The following is a 25,863-nucleotide window of genomic DNA, read 5'->3' on the forward strand; positions in this document are numbered from 1 at the left end:
TGTGAAACCGAGGAGAACACCGAAGATGCAGTAGAGATCATGGCGAGCTGGAGATGCCAGAGACACGGAGCAGCTGTCAAGGAAAACCACGGGCAGTGAGCAGAGCCAACCCAGGAAGGAGACCATGTGCACTGCAGCCATCAAAGCCAGAGTGGTGGGGGTACACACCAGGAGGTTCACACCATGGCATCATGTGCCATGGATGCAAAACATGGATCTACAGGATTTGAAGTCCTTCCTGTTGGGTCCTTGGCCTTCCCCTCTCCTTTCTATTCTCCTGTTCGTTCTGAAAGAATGGTTGTGCTTACTGTGTGACGGGCTTTTTTGTTTTGTTTTGGGGGGTTTTGTGGTTGTTGTTTTGTTTTGATTGTTTGTTTGTTTGGTTGGTTGTGTTGTACCCATGTCATGAGACCCCAGAGCAAGACCACCACAGAGCCAATATCTGATGCAAAACACACAGGGGTTTATTGATAACAAACAAGCCCGGGCTTGGTCCACGTCTAACACTGGACATAGTGGGTGGAGGAGGATGGTCCTGAGCTCTCAGGGTGAGGGGTTTTTAAAGGAAAAACCGAAAGCAGGGTGGTACAAGCCCTTGCATCATATGATTGGGTGAGAGTGTGTAACCTTTGAATTTACTGGTTGGGGGTAACAGTTATCATTTTGGGGCAGGCCTGGACAAGTCCCAGGCTTTGTCCTTGAGCTGTCATGGGGCCTGGCTGGCCTTGCACATACTGACTGTGGGGGCTGACTCAGTGGCCCAGGCTCTGTCCTTGAGCTGCCATGGGGGCTGGCTGGCCTTGCACGTTTACACTGACCCATGAACATAGCTCTAAGTTGGTGAGGGGTCCCAGACAGTAAACAACTGGCTGAACCTTGAGCAGTCAGGGTACGTGCAGAAAGGGAGCTACTGCAAGGACTATGTCTTTTGTTCATGGCCGTCCCAGAAACTGCTTGCTCAGGTCTCAGGACACTGAAATTGAGGCCTGAGCTCTGAAAGAAGACTGAGCAGCCTGTTGTGGCATCTGCTTGGCCCTTTCAGTTGGGTTTTGTTGTTGTTGTTTAATTTTGTAAACCTTTCTTGGCTCTCTGCTTCAGTTTGAGCTTTTGATCAATGCCGAAGCTGTTGAGGCTTTTGGAGCTAGTCTCAGCGCGGTGCCGGGTATGCGCAGCGCAGCTGTGTGGCGTCGAATGATCGGGTCGCAACTGTCTTCATTTGGCGATTACATGTGGTCTAAGGAAGTGTGTCAGGGCGTCAAACTGACAGGAGATGGGATTGAAGAGGTTCATCTTGGTTGTCGACGTGATTGACTCGAGAGGCACCTGGGAAATTAGTAAAGAACACCCTGGGTGTCTGTGGCCATTTCTGGAAACGGCTAGATGATGGAGGCCCTGACTTCACCACTGGTTTAATCCACTGAGATGGATTAATCTACTTTCAGAGGGACTATTGGGGAGTGGTATTGTGGAAGGTGGGGCCTCATTGGAGGAAGTGTGTCTCTGAGACCGTGTTTCAGAGGGGTGCATCTTTCTCGGTCCTGGCCCCTTACTGTTTCTCTCTTCGCTTGCTGACTGCTGAGATGAGCAAGGTGCCCTCTACCAAGTCCCTCCTCCATGATGCTCCAGCCTCGCTGTGGGCCTAAAAGGGAGAAGTCGCTCAACTACCAACCGAAGCCTTTGAAACCAGGAGCCAAAATGAATCTTTCAATTGTGTATCTCTGGTATCTTTTTTTTTTTTTTTTTTTTTTGCTAAGTAAAATCAAACCCACACCTCCCAAACCCATTGTGGGCCCTCACCCTGGCTTGCCTGCAGCAGGCCCTCCTTGGGGCCAGAGCTCCCTGGTGGAATTTTCTCTGCCAAGGTCAAGGGTGGGTGGCTGCAAGGCACAGGGTGAGGACTCAGAAGACCAACTGCTTCTTCCTCAGGCTCCTCAGCCACCCATTTTTTCAGTCCCACAGCACCACAGTCACTGATACAGCCTACAGTGTTTGATCCAGTAGTCGTCTCCCTGCTGTCCCGGGAGGTGGGTTGCTTCGCATCATTTTTATCTGCAACCAGGCCCTGAGGCCTGCCCTTCGCAATCCTCCTGAGGCTTGCCCACCAGTGTTTGGGGTGATGGGTGTCTCCCAGTTTCTCTGAAAACATGTTTTTGTTTCTCTTTCTTCTGCCCCTGATTTATGGCTGTCTTTCCACAAGGTCAGGTTATATGGACTTAAGGGTATATGTACCAACCCATGTTGTACCCACCCTCAGACCAGAGCTCTTCATTTCTGTACAGAAGACTCCGAGGTATGGATCAAACCACAAGGACAGGGGTAGTCACGTGTCTGTCTCTCTCTCTCTGACCTCCCAGCCCCTGGTGATCAAGGGCTGGCCCTCAGCCTTCTCTGTGCGTCCAGGCTTAGCATAGCCAGGTTTGGGGGGACACAGGAAGTGAATAAAAGTCAGTATTACTCTATGCCTAGTGGCCCCTTTTGTCTTCCTCAGGGTCTTTACAGGACATCTCCCAGCTCTGCCTCTCCCTCCACAGGGCCCACTAGGCCCTCTCCTGACACCCCATGAAGCCTGGGTAGAGCCAGATGGGGGTGGGGAGGCGGAGATCAAAAAAGCAGTTAGCTAGGGCTCTCTAGACCCAGGTGCATACAGAGGCCAACATGCTACTCCAACATGCCTCACCGTTTCAGGACTCACCCAGGCAGCTCTTCCCTTTCACATGCTAGGAGATGGGACAGTTGGGGGCGGGGAGGAAGGGTCTCGGCTGGCACAGACAAGATAGCTCACATGCATGGCTGCCCCTTTGTGGGCAGTGGGAAGGCTGCTTCAGCAGGTTATGGGCATGACTGGTCCTCTCTCTCTTTCTCTCTCTCATTTAAGTATAATCTTTTATCCATTCCCTCATGTGCATAAATCACACCATTCAGTGTGTCTAGGTGCCCAGCACTAGCTAGGGCCTTAGTGTTAAACATAGAGCAAGACAGCCTGGTCCCTTCCAGTCAAGGAGACCCCCCTCCCCTGCCGCCCCCGCCGCCCCCGCCGCCCCGGGCAAAGCCTTCTTCATAAATGCTGAGCTCCAAGCAGCCATAATGACTGAGGCAGGGGGAGGCAGGAGACTGGAGCTCAGAGGTGTTGGGGGCAGGAGCTTCCCAAGTTCTGCATAAGGAGGAACAGCTTGGGCTGAGATCCCAGGGTGGAAAGACAGCTGCCCCGGCAAGGAGCTTTGTGAGAAAGGAAAGCTTGCCGCCGCCACCGGGGTTCTGGAGGCATCTGCAGAGCCTGCAGGTGAGGCCAGAGTCCATGTGTTGTGGCGGTCCTGCTTTACTGTCAGCCTGACTGGATAGGAATCATCTAGGGCAGCGCTTCTCAACCTGTGGGTCGTGACAGGATCAAACCACCCTTTCACGGGGGTCACCTAAGACCGTCAGGAAACACAGATGTTTGCATTATGATTCATTACAGTAGCGAAATTACAGTTATGAAGTAGTAAGGAAATAAGTTTATGTTTGGGGGGGATCACCACAACATGAGGAACTGTATTAAAGGGTTGCAGCGTTAGTGTCTTAGTTAGGATTTCTTTTTTGTTTGTTTGTTTGTTTTGTTTTTTCGAGACAGGGTTTCTTTGTGTAGTTTTGGTGCCTGTCCTGGATCTCACTCTGTAGACCAGGCTAGCCTCCAACTCACAGAGATCCACCTGGCTCTGCCTCCCAAGTGCTGGGATTAAAGGCGAGCGCCACCACCGCCTGGTTTAGTTAGGGTTTCTATTGCTGTGAAGAGACACCATGATCATGGCAACTCCTATAAAGGAAAATATTTCATTGGGGCTGGTTCACAGTTTCAAAGGTTTAGTCTGTCATCATCATGGCAGGAAGCATGGCGGCATGCAGGCAGACATGGCGCTGGAGAAGAAGCCGAGAGTCCTACATCTTGATCCTGGGGCAGCAGAAGGAGGCTGTGAGCCACACTGGGTGTAGCTTGAGCATAGGAGACCTCAAAGCCGACCCCCCACAGTGACACACTTCCTCCAACAATGCCACACCTACTCCAACAAGGCCACACCTCCTAATAGTGCCACACCCCATGGGCCTGTGGGGACCATTTTCTTTCAAACTACCACAATTAGGAAGGCTGAGAACTATTTACTGATCTAGGGGGTTGAGGTGTATCTCTGAGCATATCTCTGAGATTTTCTGGAGGATTAACAATCAGGGAAAATCAACCCGAATGGGGGGCGGGGAGGGAGACACCATCCCACTGCCTGGGATCTGAATGGAATCAAAGAGGAGAAAGAAGAAAACCGGCCAAGTACCAGTGTTCTCATATCTGCACGGTGGTCCACCATGACGTGAACGGCTCTCCACACACTACCACGGCCACGAACTGAGCCTCCCCACCATGCCTCCCCACCATGCCTCGCCACCATGCTCGACTGAACTCCCCTGGAACTGTGAGCCCGAAGACGTCTTTCTTCCAGTGGGTTCTTTCTGCCGTGTGTTCCTCAGCAAGTAGAAAAGCTAACTCACAGCGCCGAGGGCTTCGGTCACGGGAGCGGGCAGGCCGAGGGTGAGCCGGATTCATTTGCACCACGAATCAGTCATCCTGGAGGCTCTGAGGTGACAAACCACGGCCACAACAAGAAAACAGCGCGTGAGGGATGAACATGTGCGTGGTCTCTTGGTCACCATCCCTGCTCCAGCTCTCAAGAACCTTACTTCCGTGTCCCAGCGGTGCTGGGCTCGGAGGTCTAAAGAGAAGCACATGGAGTGGGACCTGGACCCAGTTAAGCCCTCCCCCGGAGGGGTTTGACTTGTTACGCAGCGTCACTGACTGCGACAAGGGGCTCCTGGGAGCAAGATTGGCGAGGACGTTAGCAGTGGAGGGAGTGGTGAAGATTTGGGGTCGCCTGGGAGACGTCTGGCACGTGCTGAAAGGAAAAGGCGAGGAGTCAGAACACGAAAGGAATGACGTCAGAGTTCAGGGCGAGGACCTGAGTCCAGGTACTGAGTGTCTAGGCTGGCTGGGGGTGTGGGACTCTGACAGCATACGGTACATCCACACAGGGGGGCCACTTCCCGGCTCTCTGCTGACATGGGAACCTCCTAGATGGCCTGTGAGCTCCTGGGGGCATGGTGTGGCCCACAGACTTCACGACAGCCTGCTAGATGAACAATGGGTCTTACATATTCCTTAAACAGCAAGTATAGATGACACTTGGGTGGTACACTGTGTCTGTGACACAGGAAGATCCTACCTAGACTGCCCAGAGGAGTGGAGGCCTGGGAAGGATGTCGCTGCTGACCAGGGGGAGGTGGCAAGACCCAGCTCAGGAGGGGCAGCGCTGTCAGGGTCATTAGGGGACACTGGGACCACACTCGTCCAGGCCTGACCAGTGAGTGCTGATGTGAGACGGTGGGGCTAGAAGGTCCCCTGCTTTGGAGGAGGAGCAGGAAGCAGCCAGGTGTTGAGACAGGGAGCTTCAGAGGAGGAGGTCCAGTCCAACAGGTGCTTGCCTTGGCTCCCCAGCCATGATGTCATGGGTGAGAGGGCTGAGCATAGAGAGTTCTGGCCCTCGCCCCTCCCAAGCCACACATCGTGTGGGTGGGTGCTCTCCAAGAGGCCGCTGGAGTGTGAGCCTCACTCCTCAGCCTACCCAGCACTTCTTTCTGTTTCAAAACGTGCTCTCTTCAGCTGCTCACAGCTCGCCATTTTCTGTCCAAGAGGCCGCTGAGCCTGAGCCCTGCACTCAGGGTCTGTGGCCTCAGCCAGCAGCGAACATCAGCAGAAAGTCCCGTCAGCTGCGGCGAAAACAAGTCTGTGGTTCCTTCATCATTCATCCTCAGAACAAGGCTGACTGAGGCTTTCAGGCGCCAGGTTCACTTTACCCTGCCCTCTACCCTGAGCGGGTCGGCTTCTACTGTTTATGCTGTGGCTTCAAGCTCACAAGGTGGCAGCCGCTGCTCCAGCCATCCCATCAGTGTTCAGAGCAGCCCTCTCTCCAGCCCCTGAAAACGGGTGTTTTGTCTCGTGCTAAGTACATTGCTGCCCTGCCCCAAGCTAGGATTCTGTAGGCAAGGAGAGCAGAATGATGGGAAGGAGGGGTGTGTGTGTGTGTGTGTGTGTGTGTGTGTGTGTCTGTCTGTCTGTCGGGGGTGGGGAGGGTGGTCAGGCTGCTTTTTCCTTCTGAGCACTGACTGCTCAGCTTTCCGGGGCCCGTTTCTCCCTTTGCAATGGCTAGCCGCACCTCGAGTGACATGGACAGGGGACTGACTGAGATTGTATGTGCCTGGGGTAGGGCGAGCAGCACTCTTTCATATCATTACTCTTGGTGTAAAAGCAGGGGCCCCAGGGCAGCGTGGGGGAGCTGAACACCCACAGCAGGCTCCCACCACCCCAGCACACACAGGGGACAGGGGCACGGGGGGGGGGGGGGGCAGGACGGCCGGCAGATGAGCAATGGAGGGAGAAGAAAGGTCCTGGGGCGTGCTGCTGGTGGGCAGGTTTTCCTAGGCTCTTGGTCTTGTATTCAGGGAACTGAAATGAAGGCTTACAGAGGTTGCAGAAGTGACTTTATTCAGAGCGGAGCTCAGAAAGAAAGAAGCCGCCAAGGCTGACAGCGGGCTGTGTGAGTGACCGCGTGCTCACAGGCTCCAGACGGCAGCCCTGGGCTGCTTTCATGCGCTCTGCAGGGAGAAGGGGTTTGACTACTTAGGGCCATGGTTTGAATGGTTCTGTATTTTGATCTGCCGATTTGAATCCTGTAAGTCTCTGCTCAGTATCATGCACAGAAAAAGGAGCTAAAAGAGGCCCCCTCGAACTCTGTCTGGCTGCCTCTAGGGGGCACCCAGGCCTTTAACATGCCAGCCTGACTGGGGTACAGGTCCTCCCAACCATGTTGGAGCACCCAGCAAGGGTGGGTTTAAAATCTTTCTTTCTGTGTCAGAGAATTAATTTGAAAGATTGACCTCACATGAGCCAAGCTAAGAACAGTGGCTTTCCCAGCTGTACCCAGCCCCTCCAGAGGTGGAGTCCCTTAAATACGGGTGGGGAGGTGCTGTGGAGCCGGAGGTGGGGGCTGGAACTCTAGGAGACAGAAAATGGGGAGGATGGGCACTCCTTGGCTGGCGCTGGTCTTCCAGGCTGTCGGGGTGAGACATCTCCTCTCAGCTACTTACAGCCTCAGGCCCTGGGGGTGGGAACTTATGTGGCACCTGACACAGACAGGTCACCGGAAGTGTGCTGGGAGAAGGACTGGGAATCTCAGGCAGTGTCATGCCCATGTGGTGGAGCTATATAATTCAGGGAAGATCAAAGTTGGACTGTCTCAGGGCCAGGCCCTGGGGTGCCTGATACGGGCACCTCATCAACTTCCATAGCAGCCTAAACTCTCTAGTAAGAGTTTCAACATTATCCAGGCATGGGTGTGCACTTGCAATCCCAGCACTTAGGAAGCTGAGGCAGGAGGATAGCCAGTATGAAGTCAGCCCAGAATATATGATGAAACCTTATCAAAAAACCAAGAGGAAAAAAAAGTGTTTTTCTTAGTGCCAGCTGGGGTAGGAACTGTCCCCAGCAGTGGTGGAATGGACATTTACGGATCTCTGGCTTCTGGACCCCGAGTTCTAGAAAGGTTGTTTTCCTTGAGAACCCATCCTCCCACACCTACCCTGTACCCCAGCTCCCTTGGGCCACCTCCACTCCTGGTTCTAACAACACATGCCCAGTCTCAGCAGAGCAGCTCTGACAGACAGCTGGTTGAAGGTGGGCCTAAGACAAGCTGGTCCAATCAGAGCAGCCCTTCCTTAGACCTTTGCCTGGGGCAGGGTCTATGCCTGAACTTAAACCTCAGAGGATCAATCCCCCCAAGAGTCGAGTGCTTGAAAATGAGCCTGCCAGCAGCAGGCAGAGCCAGACTGGACAGGAAGGCATCATTTGAACCCCTCTGCACGCCTTGATCAAGCTGCGCCTGAAGTCATAGCAGTTCCAACTCCAATCAATACATTTATTTTCTGCATAAGCAAGAGAACTGTGTTTTCTGTCTGCAGTGGTTCAGGTCCTGGCTGGCAGGGTGAGGTGGACAGTGCCAAGAAAATACAGCACAGGACCCTTTGAATAGAACAGGAAGTCTTGAGAGACAGGAGGGGTGGGCTGAGCCCCTCACTTGGCTGGGCACACAAGAGGTTTACAGAAATGGATTTGTTCTGGGTTTTTCTGAAAAAAGAGAACAGAGGAGCAGACTCACGCATCTCTCCCTTTGATTCAGGGAAGGAGATGACTCCATCAAGGCGGACCAGGAGTACTGGAGCAAGAGAGCCTGTCCTTAGAGACATGGTGGCAGGCATATGGGAACCAGAGGCTTCAAGAGGGGAGTCAGGAAGGCCTGGGGCAGGTGGGTATATGATGCTGTATGACATGAGGATGGATGGCTGAGTCTTGGGGCTCCCCTCTGGCCCCTGGGAACACAGGAGCATTCCAGGTAGGGTGTGGCCTATCAACATCCTCCCAACCCCAGGGGACTCCATTGAGGAGATAGGCAGGTTCTGCAGCTGTCTGGGAAGATACACCACAAGGAGGGGACAACATGTCCCATCAGCACATCATTGGGCTTCGGTGGGAACCCTGGGCAGTCAAGACCATCAGGGTGGGATGGCTGGGGTGAGACCTGGAAGGAACGTAGGAAAAGGTCAGTGTTAGGGACAGACTGAAGCCCCAACTCAGGACCATCCAGGCCCGTGGCTGCTCCCAACCTCTGCCTTTCCCAGGGCTGCACCCTACATATCCTGCGGTGGGTATTGTTGGGGTTCTCTGGTTCCATTAGGCTTTTGTGGCAAGGATTGGCTGAGTGAGAGCCTGGCAGGCCCTGTGTCCTGGCTTGGGTCACTGGGCAGGCTCTGGCTTCCTTGGGCTGTGTCTATCAGGGAAGAAGCTCTACAGGCAATGATGAAGAAGAGGGGAAACTGAGGCTACCTTGATACCCATGGCCCTCTCTGTCTTAGTCTAATGTTACTCTCAGTGACCTGAGGCCCAGGCTCAGGGGCAGGATGCCCTTCCAGCAGCAGAGGAGAGGTGTGTACCCCTAGAGCAGGATGCAGGGACGCTTTTGCTGTCGTGTGGGCTGTGGGCACAGGACGGCCCGGATGGCCTCATCAAAGACGGTCTTCAGGCCTCGCTGGGTGAGTGCAGAACATTCCAGGTACTTCACTGAATCTGAGGAGGGACAGCAGGAGAGCAGGGACCTGAGTCACGGAGAAGCTGTGTCATCCGAAGCGGGGAGTTGCCTCTGTGTACCCCATCTTCCTCCTGTAGGACTCGGTAGGGAAGGTGGAGGCCCCAGGGCAGGCCAGATTCTCTAGGACACAAGGCCCTTCGTTTGGAAGGTGTCCTTCCCATGAAAGGACAGGACCTGCTCCCGTGACCAAATCTCCCAGCATGTCACCCAGGCCTTCCTGATGGAGCTGACAGCTCTGAGCAGGTCTGAGGACACCCCAATAATCTGTCATCTAGTCACACCCCAACTTTGAGGTAACCAAGGCTAACAGAGGCTGTGGGACCTGCCTGCCCCAGGGCAGCTCAGTGAAGAGAAGAAAATAGAAAGTCCATCTGAGCCCTCAGAGGACAGACCCCCTGGGAGGAGGCCCCATGACTTCCCATCCCCTGCAACCTGAACACAGAGCCCAGCTGCAGAGAGGCTGGGAGATTTCAGAGTCCTGAGGAAGGAAAGGAGAAGGAAGAGGAGCCCGATGCTCTTGCTGGTGCCCTCTGCTCTTCTCTCTGGGGCAGGAGCGTCTGACAGCTGTGAGGAGACAGTGACCCTCCTACCCCAGTGACCTGCAAGGTCCAGAGCAGAGCAGTCATGGGTCCAAAGGTGCAGAGCAGGGAAGAGGGGTCCCCACTGGAGGGGAAGCCCCCAGCGCAGGGCATGGGAGACAGACGCACCATGGCAGCAAGGAGGAAATGGAGCGTCAGGAAGCCTGACACCGGTGGTCACACCAGTGTGTTTCCTGTCCCTGGTATGTTCCCAAGGCACTCTCTTCACACCGAGAAGATGAAGCCAGGGTCCTGGCCTGGCCTCTGGACATTTATTCCAGAGATGGCTCTGAGCAAGGGCTCCTGGCCTCTGCCCCTTGGGGCTCCCCATCCCTGTGGCCAGTAGTAAGGCACTCTGAACCCAGGTTCCTGGGGATTAGGCTGGGACATTCTCACAGTAGCTAGAAGGGAGAGGCTCTCAGCTCCTTACGGAGGATGAAACAGCCTCAGGGAGAAGAGGAGTCATAGGCAGAAGGACACACACACACACACACACACACACACACACACACACTCACTCACACTAGGAAACTAAGGCCCAGAAAGTAGGAGCCAGAAATCCCAGACCTCCCAGCCAATCACTGATGCAGCAAGGAACAGATCCCATCTACAGAGCCCGGTCATGGAGTGCACACACTTTAAGGGGAAGAAGTTTGGTCAGGAAGACTGGGGCAGGTGGTTTGCACAAATTGGAGGCTTAGCCTAGGCTACACAGTGAGATGAGCAAGGGTTTAGGAGAGGAGGAGAGAGGAGGGAAGGGGAGGGGAGAGGAGAGGAGGGGAGGGGAGGGGAGACAGATAACCTTGGCCGGAGAAGCGTGTCTCTGTCGTGGGCAGTAATCGATGCAGTGAAAGATTGGTCCATATGCAGAGCTAGTGACCACTGAGTGCTCAGTACTAAATGGGACACACTTATCAACCCCACCCCACCCTGAGGCTCAGGGAACGTGGAGGAAGATGGAGCAGGAAGAGTCAGGGTGGCATCGAGTGCTGTGAAATATCGTCGTCGTCTGGATGTGACACGGACATTGCATCTGTGAAATCACAGCAGCTGTGGTCACCAGTGAGAGACCTGTGCAAGGTCAAAGCCAAGGTCAGCCGGCACTCCAGCGGGCAGCAGCCCCCATCGGATTCAGTGGGCTGCACACACACACACACACACACACACACACACACACACACGCACACACACACAAAATCATGCACACACACACATGAAATCATGCACACACTCACATATACACACACACATGAAATCATGCACATCCATACACACACACACACACACATGAATACATGCACGCACACACACATGAAATCATGCACACACACACACTCTCACATACACACCACACACACACACACACACACACACACACACACACGCAGGACACAAAGGGAAGATGGACATGTGTCAGGTGTCCGGAGAGAGTGAGGGGATCGTTCAGAGTGGATATGATCAAGACATACTGTTTACTATTATGAAATTGTCTAGGAATAAATAAAAACGTCCCATTTTAAAAAGATATATAAAGGGGAGAGTGAGCGGGGGGGGGGGGGGGGGGGAGGGACCAACCGCCTTCTCTCACTCTCTGCTCCCTTGCTGTGGGTTGTGACCAGCTGCCTCAGAATCCTGCAGCCATGTCATCTCCACATGAGGGACTGTACCTTGAGAGGTGGGGGAGCAATTCTAATGCACCCCCACATCCATGCAGACCAGTTTGGGAACAAGCTGGTTAAGAAGAGAAAGCTGGAGGACGTCCCTGACGTGGACGAGGCTAGAGCAGAGGGCCCAGGGTGAAGCAGCAGAGGGGCCCCTGGGACGGCAGCCCTGACAACCAGCTAGTCACAGGAAGACTGCGGTTTCTCTTCCTGTGAAGAGCCCCTCCCTCTGTTTCCTGCAGAGGAAGAGGTGCAGGGCTGGGTGGAGGCCAGACCTAGCTGGTCGCTGCCTCACGAGGACACCATGGGAGAGGCCAGACCCAGAGTTAGGGCTCCTGGGGATGGAGAGCTTGGCCAGGGCAACATGTCCCCACTCACCCAGCCAGCAACCTACTTGCATGCTTTCAATCACAGCCACCACCTCCCCAGCTGGGTGACCTTGAAAGGTCAAGCCTCCTCTGCCTGGCTTTTGGAAGCAAAGAGTGACTGGTGGAGAATCGGGATGAGTGGAGGAAGGGAGGTGAAATCCAGGCACAAAGGAACGAGTCACCCTTCAAGTCCCCAGCAAGGACGCCTTCTCCAGGAAGCCTTCCAGAAACAGTCCAACTTGACTTGGCTACCTATGTTCCAGGCAGCCGTAGGCTGTGCCTCCCATCTCTGCCTCCCATCTCTGCCTCCCATCTCTTCCCATCAATCCCTCAATTCAAGGTCTACACCTGGCTGACACTGTGACCAGCTAACACAGAATCCCCCTGTGCGGGGCTGCTCTGGGGACGTGTGAGCCAAGTCACTTCACCCAGACACCCAACACGGCAGAAGCCATCACGACTGCCATACCTTCCAGACAGAGAGCCACAAGCACAGGGAGGCTGAGTGACCAGCCCGAGGTCACACAGCTGGTACAACGGTTTGGAGCACAGCCAGAGCTTGACCGCACAGCATAACCCTAGGACAAGGCTGTGTCCAGGAGCCCCAGCCCCCAGCCTCCCCCTCTCTCAGCTCCAGCTCCATACCAATATCCTTGGCCAGTGCCAGGCCCTGCGGGTAGGTGATGGGAGCCAGCTTCTTCTCCTTCAGCTTCTCGATGGTGTCCTTGTCGTCTCGCAGGTCCAGCTTGGTGCCCACCAGGATGATGGGGGTGCTGGGGCAGTGGTGTCGTACCTCAGGGAACCACTGGCAGAGGGGAGGGGAGAGTGAGAGAGAGCAGAAGGGAGTGGGACACAGATGCCCAAGGCATCAGGCGAAGGGAGGAAGAGGCCCCCAGAGCAGGGTCACAGGGTACATCAGGATCTGAGCAGGCGTGCAGGAGGGGGGGGAGACAAGATTTTTTTTTTTTGAGATAAGAGTTAAGAGAGGTTGTGTGTTGATAAGAGGGGCACGAGACTGGGCAGGGAAAGAGACAGGGAACAGAGGCAAGGGGAACGCTTCCTGTCCTGGCCCTCCCTCATCGGCCCTGTGTGGCTCTAGTGGTCCTCTGCCCTGGGTTCTCCTAATCTAGACAAGACTGTAACAGCTCATCCCACCTTCCCTCGGTGCCACCCACATGTGTCCCCAGAGCACTTGAGGCTCACCTTGGCTCGGACGTTCTCATAGGAGGCCGGGCTGACGAGCGAGAAGCAGATGAGGAACACATCCTGGAGACAGGGCAGGGCAGGGTCAGTAAGAGGGAGGCCTGAGAGTCCTGTGTGCCCACCCCCAGCTCCGGCCACCCTCCGTGTGACCATCTACCTGGAAGTCTGACGGGTAGGGAGCCCAGATCTGGGGACCCGGAAGCCACAGAGCCACCTGCAGCCGGTCCCCTGCCCACCCCAGACCAGGCACACTGGCCTGGCTGCTCACATGGACCCTAGCAGTGTCTGCCTGCTACGCACTGAGAAAGGCTGGCATCTCAGGGCGTGAATACTGGGGGCAGCGGGGCTGAGGGAGCACGGTTTGGGGAGCACCCTATCTCTGCCCCACAGGCCTCAAAGGGAGACTCGGGGTTGAGCAGGCACAGCTGGGCTGAAGGTCATGGGCAGCAGATGGAACAGGAGCAAGCCCTGGAGCACAAAGAGGCACGGAGGTGCGCACCGTCTGCGGGTAGGAGAGCGGCCGGAGGCGGTCATAGTCCTCCTGGCCTGCGGTATCCCATAGCCCCAGGTTCACAGGCTTACTGTCCACCATCACATTAGCCGAATAGTTGTCAAACCTGTGGGAAGCGGGAAGGACGAGGTCAGCCTCAAACCCAGAACCCAGCCAGGGCTTCCAGCACGGGCCAAGGTTGTTCTCCTCAGAATGATACCGTTAGCCCAAAGTCACACAGCATTGTTCGTCTGGCTGCTTTCCCAACTGATGGGTACTACTAAGAACATCTTGCTTGTTTGTTTGTTTGTTTGTTTGTTTTTTCGAGACAGGGTTTCTCTATGTAGTTTTGGTACCTTTCCTGGACCTCACTCTGTAGCCCAGGCTGGCCTCGAACTCACAGAGATCCGCCTGGCTCTGCCTCCCAAGTGCTGGGATTAAAGGCGTGTGCCACCACTGCCCGGCTACTAAGAACATCTTAAATACAAGCAAACAAAGAGGGACATGTGTCTTGGTAATTTTTCTGCCTCCTCTTGTCCTCAGGAGAGGTGACTGCTGGGTTGTGCCGTATCCCCTCCGAGGTTGATGAGAATGAACGTTCCCTTCCTCCCGTGCTGGACACCTAGATGATGACACAGCGTCCGTTGAGTGACTGACTGCTGGTCCCTCATTTTAGCTGGGTCCCTCTGAAGCAAACCCTGAGTGAAGGAGGCAGTGAGTGAGGGGTGCGTTTGGGAGGTAACTCCAGGAAGCTGTCAGAGGGAAACAGGAAGAATACAGGAAATGATAAGAGCCAATCCAGGTGCTAGCGAGCTGCTGCCCTGCCAGGGCTGTCTGGGAGATGAAGGGACCATGTCCTGAGCCTCCTGGAAGGGCAGGAAGCTGCAGATGATCTACTATTTCACTCCTGCGATGAGTAGCTGTGCTAGGACCACTTCTAGAGGACAGACAGATGGACATCAGTCGGGCACCTGTAGATGGACCTGCCTGGACTGACTGGTGTGGGTCAGACACTGGACCAGGAACCCACTGAGCAAGTGTTGGGACAGGGAACCCTTGGAAGTCCTGGGAGAACCCAGCACTCCCTGCTGAGTGGAGGGGTCTTCAGGAGGTAAAACCCCACTACTCACACCCCTCGAGGAAGGAAACAGGTTTGTAGGTTGGGGGGGGGATCAGAGGAGTGTCATGACCCACACGAGGCCACACAGCCAGTGAGTGACCAACCGAGGGGAGAGGCTGTGTCCAGCGGGCTCACTGCACTCTGCCACAGCTGTGCCTCTGGGGACACCCTCATTGCCTACCTCTGGGGGCTAAGGATCACCTGACCTCCTGAGCTCAAACATGCACCCACTCCTTGTTCCAAGACCTGACCCACTGAGACCTCAAGCTCCCAGCTTCCCCATCTGCTCTTCCCTCACATGGCAGGCTCACATGGCCTGTCTCTTGAACTTGCCTACGCTGACACCTGGGGAAATGTTCCTCCTTACTTCGGTTTACCCAAGTAGTCCCACCCATCCTAAAATATCACCTCCCAACTTCCCCAGGACTCTGCGTCACTCTCTGGAACAACCCCAGGGAGGCTTTTCTTCCTCAGCCAGGTCAGCCCCACTAACAACACTCCTTGACGGGCGGGGAACCCAGCTTGTTCCTTTCTGCCCTGAGGCCAGTCCAGGATAGATGGCTGGCACATAGTAGGTCTGCTGTGTGCCTATTCTGGGAACCACCCTGTGGGTCTTGGAAGAACCTTTTTGGGAGGCAAGGCTGGCCAAGGTAGGTAGGCAGGTGCCTGGGCTATTTGGGGCCCTGACAAGCTGGAGATATCATGACCTTCTTCTTCCCAAGATGCCTTGCAGCAAAGGCATCTGTCTCTTGGGATCTCCTGGGCTCTCAGGGCATCTTGGAGGAGGTGGGGAATGGCCAGGACCTTTAAAAGCACACCCACCCACACACACCAGTGCCTCCTCTGGACCAGATAGAAGGGGCAGTCCTATGGGTATGAGGCCTTGAAATCTCATGTGACCCAGGAGACACATGAAGAAACTGAGGCCCCAGGAAGTCAAGAGTCTTTACAAGGTCAATCAGCCTGTACACATGGGAAGTGACTTCATGCACTGCTCTTCCTATGACATCCACTGGGGGCAAGAAAATGAACAGCTGGAGGGTTGGTTGAGTCCAGGAGAGCTGCCTATACTTAGAGGTCAGGGTTTAACCCCGACCTGGCTGTATGGCTCAGGGACACTCCAATCCCTTCTCAGAGCCTCACTCCCTTCCCCATTGCTGGGGTCATTAATGGGCTGCAGTGAGGTGGAAAATATTCTAATACTCCCACTGGGAGACACTGAGAGTCCCCACCCAGCCTCTCCTTAGAGGACAAGCTGCTGAGTTCAAGCACCAGCCAGAGACATAACACATGCTTTGACTGTATCACACTTCCCCTTCCCTAGAAGCCTTTCATATACATCACTGTGGTCACCGTGACCCCTTTTTTTCTAGATATGAGAAGTAGGCCTCATGAGCAGGGGTGGATTTACCCAAGATGTCCCCGCTGGTAGGTGGCAGGGCCAGGCGTCCGGACTTGTTACTCAGTTTGGAAATGCCCCCGTGGTGAGCATAGCTATGGGGCATGTTATGAGACGGTGAGGATGGCAGAGATAATTTTCACCTAACCTGGTGCTCTGTGGCCTAGCCCCTGGCTTCAGGCCACACCCATAAAATGGAATAGAAATGTGCAAGGGGGGCTGGAGAGATGGCTCAGAGGTTAAGAGCACTGACTGCTCTTCCAGAGGTCCTGAGTTCAATTCCCAGCAACCACATGGTGGCTCACAACCATCTGTAACGAGATCTGGTGCCCTCTTCTGGCCTGCAGTCATGCATGCTGTATACATAATAAATAAATAAAAAAAAATAAAAGAAATGTGCAAGGGACTGCACACCTAGGGTCACCTGACCACTACCCAAGAAGGACGGGTTGGCACAATCAAGGAACTAAGAGCCATGAGTCCATGGTTGGTGTCTTGGGGACATGGGAGGACTGGCCAGGTAGGCAGGGTGAGGATGGTTTGAGTCTTGGAGGCCTGGTGTCAGAGCAGCAGAGGGAAGGCGGGATTGACCCTACTGAGTCACCAGAGCCAGGGTCACCAAGGAAAGCACAGATTCACCAACCAGGCAGGGTGTTCTGCCCACCATCAGCAGCAGCAATGTGATGTTATAGAAACTGGTACTCTGTTCTAGAATCAGGAGTGAGCTAGCTACACCAGGCCCCTGACCCCGCACAGTTCTGCCCTAGCCCTGAAGAGTTCTCGACAGGTAGGACACAAAATGGGAGGAAGAGAGGGAGGGGACAGGTGGCTGCAGACCAGGAACGCTGTCAGGAAGGGAAGCGTGCTCCAGGTTTCCCTGTAGGAGAGCAGGGATTCGAGAGAGGCCAGGGATCATGAACTGGACTGAACACCTAGAGGAGGTGAACAGATGAGGTGGAACTTGGGGGGGGGGGGAGGCGCGGGGCAGTGCTGATACCTCTTCTATTGGGTTTTAAGCAGAAAAGGGATCCACCTGAGGGACTCAGGCCAGGTTGTGGCTCTGCCTAAATTCTGCTTTTAAAAGTTCATCTAGGGGAAAAAAATTTTTTTTAAATGAAAAGGTTTGCCTAGGGACTGGTAAGCTCTGCACCACATAAAACCAGATGTGGTGGTGCACACCTGTAACCCAGAGGTGGAGGCAGGAGGATCAGGAGTTCAAGGTCATCTTCATCCACATAATGAGTTTAGACTAGTCAGCCTAGACTACAAAATAAACAAACAAAAGGAACCCCACAAAATTTACCAGGAACCTGGCTGTTGGGGAGACTGAGACAGGAGGATAGCTAGAAGTTAGAGGCCAGCCTGGGCTGTACAGTGAATTCTAGGTCAGTCAGGGCTATAGTATATACCCTATCACAAAAATGAAAAGAAAAAAAAAGTCCAAGTTTATGTAGGCTTTCAATGGACAGAGTCAGGAGGTAGCCAGGATGGGAGCCCTTGTGGCCTGCCTGAAGGCATGGGGCTGCTGTCATGCCTCTGTGCCCTTGGCACCCCATACAGAACCATTCTCGGGCAGGTGTTGTCATCTGAGAATATGTGTGCCAACCTTGTTGGCTATTCTTTCATCTCTGGGAGTAACCCCAGCAGCAGTTGGCACGAGCTGCCACCTACACAGTGGTCCAGGGGGATCGATGGGGGCAGACCTGCGGGCCCTCGGCACTTGACCAGCTGGCCAACAGTGAAGTCCTCAGAACACCAAAGCCTCTGGCTTTCATCTCCCACCTCCTCACAGAGAAGCTGCTACACAAGGCACAGGGCCTGTCTCTTGTAGAAAGGGAAACTGAGGCTTGTGGGCTCAGAGGGAACGTGATCGCTTTGAAATCCTTGAGCAGCTGGGTCCTCCACCATAGCCAGGGCAAGTAAAGACAGGGTGGGGTCTTGACTTGGGGACAAGGGCACTGTCAACACACCCTGGTGACAGTGGCCTTCACCAGATCCCCTTTGCTCCTGTTCCTGCTCAGGTCTAGCCCCAGCCCTCTCCGACTTCCAAGCCTTAGAAGCCTGATGGCAAGAGTCATTCCCACTCTGCGCAGAACTCATAACAGGATACAACTGGGCAGAAAGCGGTGTCCAGCTGCCTACCCAGCCTCTCTGGCTGTCCTTTGCTGAGCCCCCCCAGCTAAGCCAGGTGTCAGAGACAGATGAACCCCTGTTCTAGAAAGGGAGCCCCATAGGCACATAGAGGACTTGGAATGGAGCCTCGGTTTGGCATTAGTGGGCTTGGTGGTTCCTCTGATGGCAGGAAGACTTCGGGCCCTAGGCACTGTCCCTCTGTATACCCTTTATGCTCCAGGCAGGGCTCCCATGAAGATAAAAATAAGGGCTTCCGAGAGGCTCCGAAGGCAGACAGGCTGAGTGGCCCTGCGGGACAAGCCCCTTAACTGCTATGAGCCATCAGGATATTGTAACACCCTCTTGCCTTGAGGACCCAACGCAATCACGAGTGTAACATCCTGTACCCGGCCACCAAACTGAAGGCCGTCCAACTAGATGTTAGAGTGACGTTTTCCCGGGCCTTGTCACTTCGAAGCACATATGTCATGTATAAGACCTTGTGGATATTACCCTGGGTCAGCCACCCTGTAGAGAAGGTGGGGAGACCCAAGAAAAACACATGACTCCCTGCCCACCACAGGCTCATGAACCTGGGAGAGATCCGGCAAACCCCTCTGGGGAATGGCAGGCCTTTAGGCTGGATCAAAGGCTTCCAGGAGGGCCTGGGGGATAAACATGGGGATGAGACAGGAAACTACCATAGGCATGGGAAGAGCAGGTGCAAAGGCCCTGTGGCAGATTCGTTTAAGGAGTGTTGGTCTAAAAAGCAACACAGTGGGTAACATTCTCTAGGACGGGAGACTGAAGGGGACCCTGAAGAGGCTGAAATCTGTGCAAGGAACTGGGGAGCTTCCCTGTGAGTGGTGGGGTGCCCTGGGTCCCTTGGTATCATGTGGCAGCTGGTGGCAACCTCCTGCACCAGAAAACAGGCCTCCCACAGATTGCGGCTGGCACCGCCCCCACCCCAGCAATTTGGTTCCCTGACTCTACTGCTGTCTAAGTTTCTGGAGTTCTCCTCCTCCCTCACCTCCATGCTCCATCTTCACCCCACTTTCTCCTCCTGGCCGGCTCGAAGGGCATCTTCCCTCCTGCCTCTTACAACTTCCCATCCCACAGCCCCTCTTCCTTCTGGAGCCTCTGCCTCCCTATCGTAAGCCGCTGCACTGCCAGCTGGATCACAGGCCAGCTTCCCCAAGACGGAGCGTCTCTCTAGCTTTACTACCCTGCTTGGCCTCAGGTGTCCAAAAGGGACAGCCCCAAGAAGTGCCTGGAGCACGCGGTACTCACACAGTGGGGATGTATTCTCCGGGGAAGGCATTGGTGGTGTAGCTGATGAGAAGGCATGTCTTGCCCACGGCTCTGAAAGACAAGAGACAAAAAGCAGAAGGGACCAAGGTCATGGGCTGTGCCTGAGACAAGAGGAGACCCGAGCCCTCTACCCAGGCTCCCATCTCCGGGCCTCAGTCTCCCAATTCCAGACACTCCATGGCCATGTCCTCAACCCCCCCTGTGGTACCCATAAACACCCTGACTTCATTCCTGGCCATGGGTCTAGGCCATGCGTCCAGGGAGAACTGGGGACCTGTACATGCCCCAGTGTGTTAGGTGCAGGTGATAGACGCAGACAGCCATGGGGCAGAGGAGAGGACCCTGGAGACCTGGACAAGGCTGTCACACACTTGGGCTCAGATACCAGCTCCACCATCTACCATCTACAAAGCTTTGGCAAGTCATCTAAGCTCCTTGTATTTCACTTTCCCCATCTAGACAACAAGGACAAGTCCATCTTCTGAGTGAATTAAGTGATACCCCTAAGACACTGAGCCCAGTGCCATGGGTGTCACAACAACCAATGACTGTTAGGGAATGCCTTATAGAGTACGGAGCTTTTCAGCCAGAGGGGCCTGGGTTCAAATCCTCTGCACTCTAAGGCAGGTTACTTAACTTCTCTGAGCTTCCGTCTTCCCACGTATAAAATGAACTCCGTGATGGTAGGTAGAGTTCGTGGGAAGAGAAATCAGACAGAGGGCCATGACCCGGTGACCGCACACAGTAAGCAACAGAGAAATGGGACCAGGAGAGATGACCACCATCTAGGCCGCCTGTCTCCCTGCCAATCCAGGAGGCCACCAGGTCACTCAGCAGGAAGCTGAGAGGCCAGAGGGACAGCTCTGGGCCTTCCCCAGCTCTATTCCGTTAGGTCACTTCCCACTGCCTTGCCTTCCTTCCCCTACAGGCTGCCCTCAGGCCCCAGGCTGCCACCAAGGTAACTTTGAACGAGTAGGACCATTGACTTCCGGCCACCCCCCCTCCTCCCCTCCCCCCTTAGAGCAGACACAAAGCAGAAGTGAGCAAGACAGCTGCGGGCAGATAACGGCTGGCAGCCACAGCGGTAAAGTCAGCTGAGCAGGAGATGATAGCCTTTGCCGCCAGCGAGACCAGCAGAGCCCAAGTGTGGCCTTGGGACCCAAGTCAGGACCGGCCTCAAGGCCTCAGCCACTCCCCCTTTCGAACTGAAGCTGTGCATCTTGAACATGTCAGGGTGGACCTGGCAGGACCCCAAGATGCGCCTGAGGATTGCCCCCGAATGCGCTGGAATATATGAGAAACTGACACACTCACGGCACAAGGAGGAGACTGAGTCCCTGGGTCACGGTAGCCTGTGGTCCCAAGATCTGACGGTGTATATGAACCCTCAGCTGGGGTGCAGCCAGTCTGCCCCCTGGAAGTCCCCACAATGCTATTTCACCTTCCTCCTTCCCTTACACTGGCCTCCACGTTCCCCCTTGCTCCTCACTGACATCCCCTCACATCCTCCGCGCCACATGGGGTGGAGTCACACATTATAGGCAGGACAGCCAGGAACCTGTCTCAAGCGACCCCAGCCCACCCCTGGGGGCAGAGAGCTTGGCCCAGATGACTAGATAAGAGTCAGAAAGAGTGGAAATTCTCAGGAGTCCCCCAGCAGCAGCAAGTCGGTCAGGTCAGCCTGGAGAACAAAGGTCCAAAGGTCAAGTTGCTGGGTTTTGGTTTTTTTTTTTCCCCACCTCACACCTGCACCCTGAATGGGAACCTGATTCCGGGGACCCCCAATGGAAGCCTTGCCCCAGCTCTCAGAGTCCAGGCCAGGAGCAGCACCTCACCCACAGTCCCAAGCCCAGGCTCCCGGGTGGCTTCCGGGGTAGGGGTGGGCTGAGGACAGAAGAGCAGTCCAGATCCACCCCAAATGCTCCTCGTGAGCCCTAGGAGAGGAAGTGACTATCCCCAGGACCTCCTGGGAGCCCTGGACCTATGAATATGCCAGGGAGGGTCTCGGCGACACCCTGGTAGGGGGTGGGAGACAGCTCAGCCCAGCACTTACCCATCACCCACCACCACACACTTGATGGCCTGCATCGCATCCGAGACCCAGCAGCCAGGGATGACACTTGGGGGCCAGGAGCGTTGCTGTGGACCCCAGCGGTATGGAGTGGCTGGGAGGTGCCCCGCAGTGAGGAGCGACACCCCAGCTCAGGAGGCAGGAGGAAACGGAAGAGGAACTTACCCAAGCTGCTGCCCCACAGCCTTGAGGGGGTGGAGCATGCGGTCTGGAAGAGGACCTGGGGCATGCGGTCTGGAAGAGGACCTGGGGCCCCTCAGGTGCTAGGTTGGGCCCTGGCCACCCATGGGCACCTGACCCAGGCTCCAACAGGAACCCGGGCACCCTCTGGGCTTGGAGGTTCACTTTCTGACCTAGGGCAGGGCCAGAATTGATCTCTAAGAATCTGCATCCTCCCAGAAGTCAGTTGGCCTAAATGTAAGCACTTAATGAGTACCTACTACATGTCAGACATTGTGTTGGGAGCTGGTGGAGGAGGAGGAGGGAGAGGAGGAGGAGGGGAGGAGGGGGAGGAGGAGGGCTCAGATGCAGCAAGCTTAAAGAAACTGGGCAAGCCATCTGTCAAAACCTACTTACAACATGGAGGTTCACACCTGCACTCCAAAGAAGCTGAGTCAGCAGGATTGCTGTGAGGCTGAGTCTGGGATACAGAGTGAGTTCCAAGCCAGTCAGATCTATATAGCCAGATCCTAGCTGGAAAACTATCCCAAATCAAAATCCCTACCTACAAACTGATGTAGGTGTCTTGCCATTTTGATTATATCAACCGATTGCTAGGGATACTGAGACACTTGCCATGTGTTTAACATTTGTGTTTGAGGTGTTTTTTGGGGCATTTGTATTTGCAGGTGTTTTGTTGGGCTTTTGTGTTTGCAGGTGTTTTGTTGAGCATTTGTGTTTGCAGGTTTTTTTTTTTTTCTGGACATTTGTGTTTGTAATTGTTCATTGGACTTTTGAGTTTCCTATTGCATAAGTTGCCTATTTATGTCTTTGTCCATTTCTCTGCTGGGATATTTTTTCCCTCTCTTATATTTATTTGGAGAAGTTCAGTGTTTGATTTTCAAGTGTGGATTGCTATAAGCATTGCCTCGCTCATTCCCAGTCTTGGGATTATTTTGTATAAGCTATGATATTCATAAATGTTTATTTATATGTGGTCAACTTTGAATTTTCTTCCCTAATGACTTATACTCCTTGAGTCTTTCTTCAGCATGCCCATCCAATTCCATAAAGATATTCTATGAAGTGTGTAAGGCTTCTGTCACAGATGGTGGCCTTTACACGTGGAGTGGATTTTAGATAACACAAGGACTGCTTGTAGTTTTTGTGGGGTGTTGATCTCTCTAGTGCTTTCTAAGCTTCTTTTCCTATCCCTGTGAGGAAAATACTCTGATTCCAGTCCAAGGTTATAATCCATCATGGAGGGGAAGCCAAAGCTGCAGGAGCTTGAAGCATCTGGTCACCCACAGTCAGGAAACAGTGAACACATACTGCCACTCAGGTCCTTTTCTCCATTAACAGAGTCTAGGATTCCAACCCACAGGATGGTGCCACCCACAGTGGGCTGATCTTCCCACCTCAATCAACATCATCATGATAAACTCTCGTAAACCCGTTCAGAGGCCCTTCTCCGGGCTGATTCTAGATTCTGTCACGTTGGGCGTTAACATTGACCATCACAAAGTGCCATCTATTAAACAAATTCCACCTATCTTTTCTCAGTGAGTGGCCATCAAGCCATCTCCTGTGCCAAGACTGTTACCTGCAAGCTAAAAACCCTGGCCTCTCCATCTGCTGGTCTACATGCCTACCCGGGAGCCAGCACAAGCCTGTCTCGGTCACCCCAGCTCCAAGCCTTTACATGCAACAGGGGAACCCGCCTCTTCTAAAACTCCCTCAGGATTGGTCTCGTTGTTGATGAACCTCTGCTCTCCCATCTACGTTATGGGACAAGCGTAAGCCGATGGCATCAGAATCCTGGGTGATGCTGCATTAGCTACAGCCGCGAGTGGGGACCTGACATCTTGGTAACTTCCGATCTGCCTGCCCTATCAGTATCCTCTCTCTCTCCTTTATATCCTTCAATAAAATTTTGCCATTTCCTCCCAGAAAGGTCATGCACATTTTTCAAAAGATTTATTTCTTGATTCCTTATTACTGTCAGCACTATTGTAGCTAATAATTCTCAAATTGAATTTCCTATCTGCTCCCTGTGTGTAGGGGAAATGTCAGCCTTTGCATATTGGATCTATGCATGTGGGAAAGGCAGGGGAAAGTCTCATGACAGCTTTTTAAACTTTTTTTAAAAAACAATTATTTGTGTGCGCGCCTATGCAGGCATCTGCCAGAGGGCAACGTGTGGGGGTCGGTTCTCGCCTTCCACTGTGTCAGATCCTGGGGATCAAACTCAGGTTATCAGGCTTGGCAGCAAACCCCTCTGCCCTCTGAGCCCTCTCGCCAGCCCTTGGTACAGCTTAATCTGAGGTTTGCTAACAAGCCTGACAGTGGTTCGCAGACATTTTATCACTAGTAAAGAGTGACAGTGTGTTTCTCCCTCCCAGTTTTACAATATTCATTCCTTGGCTCGTCTGGGCTCTTCACAGATAGCCCGCGAAAGCCCGCGAAAGCCCACAGTGCCAAGTGTGGAGCCTCAGCCCCGGCTTAAAGAAGATGCTTCTGATGTCTTCACATGAAACACAGGAGACCTGTTGCCCACTAAAGATACGCGCTGCTGTTCAGATACGCGCTGCTGTTCTCCAAAACAGCGGCTTTGGGGTTTATTCTGTTTAATTTTACTGAACACTTGTCCATATGGACAGAGACGTTATAGATGATGGTGATGTCTTTTCTGATATCCTGTCACCCTGATTTGTCAGCCCTGACAGTCTGCTAGACTGTCCGCAGCCATTCTCCAGTCCATGCAACACTCCTGCTCTGCCTCTGTGTGTGCTCCCAGTGGGGAACGTGAACACACACTCACAACTGCATGCACGCATACATATACACACGTGTACACACACTCACACATGCATGCACATGCATGCATACACACTCACGTGTGCGCGCACACATATACATGGTGTACACACACTCATGTCTGCGCACACACATGTAAACACACACGTGTACACACACGTGCACGCACGTGCACACACATGCATACTCACACATGTGAGCACACACTTGTACACACACTCACACATGTAAGCACACACGTATGTACACACATGTGCACACACACATAATTTATCAATTTTGATATTTTTATATGCTTGTGACTTTCTTTTTCATAATGTGTCATTTGAAAGTGTATCATGCATGTCCACAAGTCCAGGAAAGGCTGCTGCCACACTGCGACACTTTTCTCACGAAAGACCATGCACCACGTCCTGCTGACTCCTGTTGGGGGGACAGGCTTGAGAGCCTGGCTTGTGGGGTTTAATAGACAGATGTGAGTTGATTCCATTCCGTCTACCATCAGAGATGCTTGCCAAGGCTGCCTGGTCTTTTGTAACGGCACAAAGAAGACTGTCTGGCTAGAACTCGCTACCAAGGCCAGGTGTGGAATCTCCACTATGGCGGTAGCTCCGGCTGAGCGCCTGTCCAGTCTTTGCTTTCTAAGCCCCGAGGCTGTATCGTCAGGCACACACAACTTTAGAACTGTAACATCTCCCTAAAAATGTTCACCTTAAACAGCCAAGTCTTTATCCCACAGTTGGTCAGAGCTGACGCTTAAACTGTTGTGGAAATAAGAGGTTTAAAAACATCACCTGGGGCAGAGGAGACCGCTCGGCAGGAAGAATCCTTGCCACACGGCCTGAGAACCTGAACTCCAATCTTCAGAACGCACATAAAAGCCAGGCGGAGTAAGGTGGTTTCACAATCCAGATGCTCCTACTGTGAGATGGGAGGTGGGGGCAGGAAGACCCTGAAGCTTGCTGCCAGCCAGCCTGGCACAGGAGCAGTAGACAAGAGACTCCACCTCAAGACAAGGGGGAGATGAGGACTGACTGACTCCTGAGCTTGTCTTCTGCCCTCCACATGGTCACCCTGACACACACACACACATGCACACACACACACACAAACACACGCACACATACACACAAACACACACACACACACACACACACACACACACACACACACACACACACACACACACACACAGAAACTAAAAAAATAATAAATAGGGCTAGCAAGATGGCTCAGTGGCTGAAGGTGATTGCTGCCAAACCTGATGATCTGAGTTCAATCCCCAGAACCCACACATGATGGAAGAAAAAAACTGACTCCCAAAAGTTGTCCTCTGACCTCCAGACTTGCACA

At 53.8% G+C, this 25,863-nt stretch overlaps 1 protein-coding gene across 1 annotated transcript; it reads right to left on the reverse strand.

The window, feature by feature from the left end:
* Window positions 1-7,973: 7,973 nt before the first annotated feature.
* Window positions 7,974-21,668, reverse strand: Rac2 (Rac family small GTPase 2). The gene is made up of 7 exons (XM_052748279.1): window positions 21,517-21,668; window positions 19,443-19,514; window positions 13,531-13,648; window positions 13,032-13,094; window positions 12,474-12,633; window positions 9,067-9,199; window positions 7,974-8,654 (listed from the first exon to the last, which is right to left on the reverse strand). Exons 1-6 carry the CDS (start codon window positions 21,549-21,551, stop codon window positions 9,069-9,071), a joined length of 579 nt encoding a protein of 192 aa, XP_052604239.1. The 5' UTR covers window positions 21,552-21,668; the 3' UTR covers window positions 7,974-8,654; window positions 9,067-9,068.
* Window positions 21,669-25,863: the final 4,195 nt, after the last annotated feature.

The sequence above is a fragment of the Peromyscus californicus genome, unplaced genomic scaffold (genome assembly GCF_007827085.1).
Source record: "Peromyscus californicus insignis strain IS unplaced genomic scaffold, ASM782708v3 Scaffold_20__1_contigs__length_68692818, whole genome shotgun sequence".
Lineage (NCBI taxonomy): Eukaryota > Metazoa > Chordata > Mammalia > Rodentia > Cricetidae > Peromyscus > Peromyscus californicus.

What these genes read in the sequence shown, in the direction of transcription:
- Rac2 (XM_052748279.1), bottom strand. Translation starts at nt 21,551, where the DNA reads ATGCAGGCCATCAAGTGTGTGGTGGTGGGTGATGG. An exon ending in GGAGAATACATCCCCACTGT is followed by an intron (nt 13,649 to 19,442) that starts GTGAGTACCGCG and finishes CGCTTCCCACAG; the next exon opens with GTTTGACAACTATTCGGCTA. An exon ending in CGCTCTCCTACCCGCAGACG is followed by an intron (nt 13,095 to 13,530) that starts GTGCGCACCTCC and finishes CCCTGTCTCCAG; the next exon opens with GATGTGTTCCTCATCTGCTT.